This window comes from Pteropus alecto, unplaced genomic scaffold (assembly GCF_000325575.1).
Source record: "Pteropus alecto unplaced genomic scaffold, ASM32557v1 scaffold98, whole genome shotgun sequence".
Classification (NCBI taxonomy): Eukaryota; Metazoa; Chordata; class Mammalia; order Chiroptera; family Pteropodidae; genus Pteropus; species Pteropus alecto.
In genome coordinates, this window is record NW_006443570.1 from 2,406,455 (window position 1) to 2,413,682 (window position 7,228).

The 7,228-nt window shown below is 51.6% G+C and overlaps 2 protein-coding genes across 2 annotated transcripts in view; one reads left to right on the plus strand and one right to left on the minus strand.

Moving 5' to 3' along the window:
* Positions 1-1,791: 1,791 nt before the first annotated feature.
* Positions 1,792-3,171, plus strand: MIEN1 (migration and invasion enhancer 1). Its single transcript, XM_006924699.3, has 4 exons — positions 1,792-1,934; positions 2,036-2,133; positions 2,567-2,643; positions 2,727-3,171. The coding sequence occupies exons 1-4, from the start codon at positions 1,846-1,848 to the stop codon at positions 2,808-2,810; spliced, it is 348 nt and encodes a 115-aa protein (XP_006924761.1). The 5' UTR covers positions 1,792-1,845; the 3' UTR covers positions 2,811-3,171.
* Positions 3,172-3,681: 510 nt separating this feature from the next.
* ERBB2 (erb-b2 receptor tyrosine kinase 2) overlaps positions 3,682-7,228 on the minus strand; it is a 22,739-nt gene continuing 19,192 nt past the window's right edge. The window contains 8 exon segments of the mRNA XM_006924700.3: positions 3,682-4,693; positions 4,839-5,091; positions 5,388-5,576; positions 5,773-5,870; positions 6,247-6,393; positions 6,748-6,823; positions 6,941-7,096; positions 7,206-7,228. The exon segment at positions 7,206-7,228 is cut by the window's right edge and continues 10 nt beyond it. Of these exon segments, the coding sequence (XP_006924762.1) occupies positions 4,341-4,693; positions 4,839-5,091; positions 5,388-5,576; positions 5,773-5,870; positions 6,247-6,393; positions 6,748-6,823; positions 6,941-7,096; positions 7,206-7,228 (1,295 nt within the window). The 3' untranslated portion in view covers positions 3,682-4,340.

Sequence of the window (7,228 nt, forward strand, 5' to 3'; positions counted from 1 at the left end):
ATATTTGCAAATCACACATTAGATTATGGAATTTGTATCCAGAATATATAAATAACTCTTACAAATCAATAATAGACAAACGACTCAATTAAAAATGGGCAAAATATTTGAATAGATGTTTTCTTAAAGATATAAGGATGGCTAGTAAACACATGAAAAGGTGTTCAACATCATTAGTCATTAGAGAAATTAAAGTCACAACGACATACCATCTCACTCTTACCAGGATGGCTAGAATCAAAGAGACAAACAACAAATGTTGACAAAGATATGCAGAAACAAATCCTCATGTATTGCTGGTGGAAATGTAAAATGGTACAGCCACTTCAAAAAACAGTTTGGCAGTTTCTTAAAAAGTTAAACATAAACTTACTGTACAACCCAGCAATTCTACTCCTAGGAATCTACCCAAGAGAATTGAAAACACATGGACACATAAAGATACTTCTTGAAAGTTCATAGCAGCATTATTCAAAAATAGAATAATGGGTGGGTTTTTAAAGGGAAGGGGAAACAGATATGAGAAAACGTTGATGGGAGTTTTAATTGGAGGACCCTGGAACTTGGCCATTTATGGTAAAGGGCTTTAGCACCGGATCTTCTTGTCCTCCAGCTGTACCCGGAATGAAAGTCTTGCTCCTCCCCATGGAACCAAAGAATTAGGACATGACTGGAACTTGAACACTGGAATCCTTTCAGAAGTGAACGGTTCATTTCCCAAACTGGAAACCCAAATGTCAATCAACTGGTATTGACTAAACAAAAGGTGGTATATGCATATAATGAGATATTACTCCGCTACGAAAAAGGAACTACTGGTTCATGCTACAGCGTGGATGAACCTCAAAACTATACTGAACAAAAGAAGCCACAAAGAAAGGGGGGCAGGCAGAGGAGGAGGGGGAGGAGGAGGAAGAAGAAACAAAAGAAAAAAATAATATAAAGAGGCCAGAAGCAAAAGACCACATATTATATCATTCTATTTAATATATGAAATGCCCAGGAAATACAAATTTATAGACAGAAAGCAGATCAGTGGGTACCTAGGGCTGGAGCTGAGATTGACTGCAAACAGGCAGGAGGGACCTTTTGAGGTTGATGGAAATGTTCTGTAACTGGATCGTAGATGCTCACACAACTCTGTAAGTCATTGTTTTTAAATGTTTTAAAGAGATGTCGGAATGGGTGACCTGTAAGTAGAATATTGTGGGACTCCAGGGAGGGAAGGGACAGAGAGACAGCCTCCATTTCTAGAGCTGCAAAATGGGAATAATGATGCCAGACAGTAGTGAAGCTGGGATGGCGGGTGTGTGTGTACATGTGATAGGGAACATAGAGCCTGAGGAGGGGGAACCCCAAGGCCTATGGTTTATGAATGCAGGAGAGAGTTGGTCACTGCCCTAGGTTATGTCTAGAGTTCAGAGTTTAAGAGTCAGAAATACTTGAGTGTGACTATATATATATATAGGATGGCTTAAAATGTCTTCATCTTGTTAGCGAGAAATGGCAACTGTTCCATACCGTCAGCCAACCCCAGCCAACCCCATAGTCTCTTCCTGAAAAGCGCTTTGCAGTTTAAGATATTTCATCAGGTTAAATGAGGCTGTGAAGTCTAGCGGACACCAGGTGCGGGACAAGCCCTGGGGCTCGGAGAACCCGCGCACAGGTAAGGTGGTCTGAGCAGGCCCACCCATCCCAGAGCCTTCTAGCTGAGGATAGGATCAAAACCGAGCAGCAGTCGCAGCCTGCAGGGGGCACCCGCACGTAACGCGCGGCCCCGCCCCTTCACGTGCCCGCGCCGTTGCGTCACACCCGGAAGCAGCAACTGGAACAGAGCCGGCAGCAATGAGCGGGGACCTGGGGCCGACGTCCGCAGCGCCCCATCCCAGGGAGATCGAACCAGGCAGTGGAGTCCGCATCGTGGTGGAGTACTGGTGAGCGGCTGGGGCTGGTGGGGTTCCGTCCCGGACGAGGGTGGATCCACGGGAGGCCCCTCTTCTGAAACCCAAGCGGACCCCGGGTATCTTCTCCCTAGTGAACCCTGCGGCTTCGAGGCGACCTACCTGGAGCTGGCAAGTGCTGTGAAGGAGCAGTATCCTGGCATCGAGATCGAATCGCGCCTGGGGGGCACAGGTGAGCCTCGCAGAGCACCTGCCACGTCAGTGTACTAAATCCCAGCTCTACCACGTTCTAGTTTGGGCATTGGCTGTTTTAGTGACCAGCAGTGCCTAGCATATAGTAAACTGTCCAGCCAACTTGAGTCCCGTTCCAGAGGTGAGGAGGTCACAGAGGAAGCCTGTAGGGAAGCCGGTGAGACTGCAGAAGTATAAGTTTGGAGAGGAGGGAGGCTTTCATCGAGTTCAAAGAACACACAGGTGACAGGCACCTCCTGTAGGTTCCTTTGGCTTGACCCAGGGTTGGGAAATGGCTACAGGTCTCTAGTGGAGCTCGTGGGGGACAAGAAGGAGCTTGTGTTAATGCTAAGGAGTGTGGAAGGCCCACCTTTGGAAGACCTAACTTGCCTGTTCTCAGCATACAGTTCATTCATCCGTTTATTTAATACCAGGGGCCTTTGAGATCGAGATCAATGGACAGCTGGTGTTCTCCAAACTGGAGAATGGGGGCTTCCCTTATGAGAAAGATGTGAGTATTTGCAATGTTGGAAATATCTCTGGTTCACCCCGCTCCTACAATGCATCATTCTATTCCACATCTCTGCATTCTAGCTTATTGAGGCCATCCGAAGAGCCAGTAACGGAGAACCCCTAGAAAAGATCACCAACAGTCGTCCTCCCTGCATCATCCTGTGACTACCTGGGATTCTGGGTTCCTGCTCTAGTCTGGAGTCCAAGCCTTGGTCTTCCCTTTGGTCCTGCTAAGGGTTTTCCATTGCCTCTTCCCCTGGTAGCTAAGAGACCCTGGCCTCCCTTTTTGCCCCTTTGGATACTGGGAGGAAATAGAAACTTCTATGGTCTCAGGGGTGAGAGAGCCTCTCCACTGACACTTCCACAGCCACCTCAGACTGATCAGTGCTTCTCAGGATCAGTGCTCACAAAAGCCCACTCCTCTCTCCAGCCTAGCCATACCTGTCAGATGTTACCATAGTCCTAATTTATTTTTCACTAGTCCCAGACAATGTCAGCTATTGGCAATAAAGTGGCACTACAAACACCTGTGCCAACTATTGTGTTTTTATGTCCAGTCTGGGAGTATGTTGTGGGGGGAGGGCTGGGGGGAGCACAGAGGCTGACCCAGCCTTTATACCACCAGGGTGGCTGTGCTGGGTGGGTGGGCCTTTTCTGGATAGTACCTCTAGTTCAGTGATCTCTGTCATAGCCAGGCAAAGAAAAGTCACACAGTAGACACTGTCTCTTCTTTCCTTCACTCCTTCCCCTATTCCCCCTACCCACAAGGAAGAAATTACCCATTCTGGTGGGTGGCTTTTCAGAATTTGGTTTTCTCAGCAAGAATGATTTGGTTGTCAAAGGGCTTTCAGATAATCCCAACTCCCTGATCACCCCCACCCTCAACCCAAAAGTCGGGAAGCTAGAAGATAGGCTTCTCATTCAAGTTTCCTGAGGATTACTAGCCACTCCCTCCAGGAAAAGATGAATGGAGTGTGAGGAGGTAAGCAGTAGGGGATGACACAGAGCCACCCCCAGACATAGGCTGGTACCCAGCTGTTTTCCAAAATATATTTGCAGATGGAGAAAGTAGGGGTGGAGAAGGGAAATCTCTCCCCAACCCCGGGGATTACCTCCCCCTCCACAGTACCCTCTTTCTCTGAGTCCTTATTTCATCTTTTTTTAAAAAACACACACACACACACAAAACGTAAGTAAAAACAAAACAAAAAAAAGCACTCTGTACAGAACTCGATCTGGATGCTACTGCTGCTCCCTTCTTCCAGGGGCAGAGCTGGGTCTCAAGGACAGTCTCTGAATGGACTGCTTTTGTCCTAGACACTCCCTTCAGGCCTCTTCCCCTCCTAGGTCTAGCTTCCCTAAGTCCTTCAAGGCCAGAGATCTGGAAGGAGAAAGCCAGGCTGGGCTGCTCCCTCAGGTGAGAAGACTGTGGTTGTGGCATCCACTGGCCCCTAGAGTCTGCTGGGGCAGGGCTCCAAATCAATCAAGACTTTCCAGTGCTGTCTTCTTTTCCAACCAGGCTGGACCCCTCAGCCAGCTGGGAATTGGAGTAGGAAGGAAGGTTTCTGGCCTGGCAGGCTCCACTGGATGTGGTCCAAGGGCCCTCTCCCCACCTCATCCTGACACAGAGCAGAAGTCAGGCCTTTCCCACTCCCCAAGGGTTCAGTAGGACCTAAGCAGACTTGGCCTTTTGGCTCACACTGGCACATCCAGTCCCAGGTATTCAGGGTTCTCTGCCGTAGGGGTCCCTTCAAAGGTGCTAGGTGGAGAGCTCCGCTCTGATGGGTCCTGGTCCCAGTAATAGAGGTTATCAAAAGCTGGACTGAAGGCTGGAGGAGGTTGGGGCTGAGAAGCAGCCTTGCCACGGGGTGCCAAGTACTCGGGGTTCTCCACGGCACCCCCAAAGGCAAAAACATCTTTGACAACCCCATTCTTCCCAGGAGAGAGAGTCTTGGGCCTTTCCAGCGTGGCACCAGCAGGTCGAGGAGTCAGGGGGCCATCTAGGGGTGAGGGGGGCTGTGGGCGAACCTCTGGCTGGTTCACATATTCTGAAAGGGCAAGAGAAGGGGGCTTGTTAGGGGAAGGAATCCATGTGTCCCAGCTACTTCCACTTCCCCAGTGAGCCCTGGGCTGACCTGAGCATCCCCAACTTCCCCACCTCCCAGTCTCTCAGCTCAGGCTTGAATTCCATACCGGGCTGGGGGCTGCAGGTCAGGGGGGCAACGTAGCCGTCAGTTTCAGGAGGCAAGGGTACCGTGGGGTCCTCACTGTACCGCTGTAGAGGGCTGGGGTCATGTGGGGAGAGAGTTTGCAGTCCCTTGGCTGCCCCCACTCCCAAATCGCTGTCAAACACATCAGAGCCTGCCCCTTCTGAGGGTGCCAGTGGAGACTTGGGGGGCTCCTCTTCGGGGGGCTCCAGCCCCAGTGTCAGCTCACCACCGCCACTCTGGGGAGAAAAGAGAAGGTCATGATGGGGCTTATTAATGGATTTCAGATAGAGACTCCATGAGAAGTGACAGGGTCATAAGAGATAAACAGAGGTCACCCTTAGGGTATGACGGTTACCGTGAAGAGAATGGAATGGGGTCATGGGTTGGAAGGCAGTAGGAAACCTTAAGGAAAATGGGGTGTCCATGAGAGGTAATAGTTGTGGGGGGGGACATTAGAGAAAGGGAGCCTAGTCCATTGGGGTTGGAGGAGGTAACCAAGCACACCCAGCACAGTGTGATGGAGGGCACTGACCCTGGTGGATGAGCTGCGGTGCCTGTGGTGGGCTGTGCCCCCAGTACCCGGAACAGGATCTGGGCAAAAGAAGCCCTGCTGGGGCACCAGGTACTCCTCCGCATCCACCAGGTCCCCCATGTCGTCATCCTCCAGCAGCGAGCGGTAGAAGGTGCTGTCCAAGGGGCTGGCAGGGCCCAGGTCCTCATTCTGGGGAGGAGGGAGACAGAGGATGGCAGCCTCTCCCCAGCCCAGTGCTTAGCCTCCTAAGGATGGCTCAGGGAGGTACAAGAGGTAAGGATTGGGCTTGAGGCCTGGGACCCAGGAGTCACCTCCCTTTCTACCCACTGCAGACTGCAGGAATGTGCTTAGTCATAGGCAGGGACAAGGTGGAAAGGCCCAGTACCTGGATGACCACAAAGCGCTGGGGGTCCCTGGCCATGCGGGAGAATTCGGCCACCAACTCCCGGAACCGAGGCCGACACTCAGAGTCAATCATCCAACCTGGGGACAGGAGGAAGCTCAGCATCTGTTTCCGCTGCAGCCTGTGTGCAGCCCTACCCCCTCTCCCTCTCCAGTCTGGTCTAGTGATTAGAGCCCCAAGCCCTTGTGTGGTAGAGCTGAGGTACCAGGACTTTTGAGAATCTCTGTAAGTTTGCCCTTTTTATTTTGCATGTCTTTTTCTAGCTGATCCTCTAGAACTTCCCTGGACTGGTACTATAAAAGAGAAGCAAGACCCTTTTGAGACTCCTTTAACCATACCAGGACCCCTGGGTCCACATACATCCTGCCTTTGGCCCCCTCCCATGCCCCTTGTAGGCCCCTCCACCCAGAACCTCCCACCCCTTCTCCAAGCAACCAGCACAGCTCAGCCACGCACATTTGACCATGATCATGTAGACATCGATGGTGCAGATGGGGGGCTGGGGCAGCCGTTCCCCCTTCTCCAGCAGGTCAGGGATCTCCCGAGCTGGGATCCCATCGTAAGGTTTGGCCCCAAAAGTCATCAGCTCCCATACAGTCACACCTGGGGCAGAGACAGGGTTAAGGGGGGGTGTTAACAGGGGGAGCTTTAGTGTTCTGAGCTCCAGAGGCTCTGTCTAAGAGCCTGGCACCAAGGGATGTGATGTGTTGGAAGGCAGTAGGAAACCTTCTTAGGGAAAATAGAGTCTCCATGAGAAGTAATGGTTGTAGGGGGGACATTGGATGCATACAGACCCTGGCAGATTGTGGCATTGGCAGCCCCTCCCTGCTGTCCCATTCATGGTAAGGTGTCTCCATTAATGTTCTCCATCATGGCTCTCATCCTTCCACCAACATCCCCACCATGGACAGGGCCATGGCTCCTTGGCCACTCCTCCCAACCCTCCCTACCACTCACCGTAGCTCCACACATCACTCTGGTGGGTGAACCGTCGGCGGAGAATGGACTCCAACGCCATCCACTTGATGGGCACCTGGGAGAGCAGAGGAATAAGTCCTCGAACTAGGTGTGTGGGGACGTGGCTGTTCTCAGAGTTCTTCCAGGGCCCAGACCCCATTCCACCTTGGCTTACTCTACTCCCTTCGCTAACCTTGCCCCCATCTGCATGGTACTCTGTCTCGTCAATGTCCAACAGCCGAGCCAGCCCAAAGTCTGTGATCTTGACATGGTTAGGACTCTTGACCAGCACATTCCGGGCAGCCAGGTCCCTGTGCACAAGCCGCACTTCCTCCAAGTAGCTCATCCCCTGGGATAAAACATCCGCGTGAATCACACTCTAGCCATACTCTCCCAGGAAACCTCCCCATCCTAAGGTGGGGATAGGCTTGCTCCCAAAGGGCACCTGCAGAGCATACCTTTGCAATCTGCACACACCAGT

Excerpts from the sequence above, each read along its gene's own strand:
- MIEN1 (XM_006924699.3), top strand. The coding sequence starts at position 1,846 with ATGAGCGGGGACCTGGGGCCGACGTCCGCAGCGCCCCATCCCAGGGAG. Across the intron at positions 1,935-2,035 it reads CGCATCGTGGTGGAGTACTG|TGAACCCTGCGGCTTCGAGG; the intron begins GTGAGCGGCTGG and ends TCTTCTCCCTAG. Across the intron at positions 2,644-2,726 it reads GCTTCCCTTATGAGAAAGAT|CTTATTGAGGCCATCCGAAG; the intron begins GTGAGTATTTGC and ends TCTGCATTCTAG.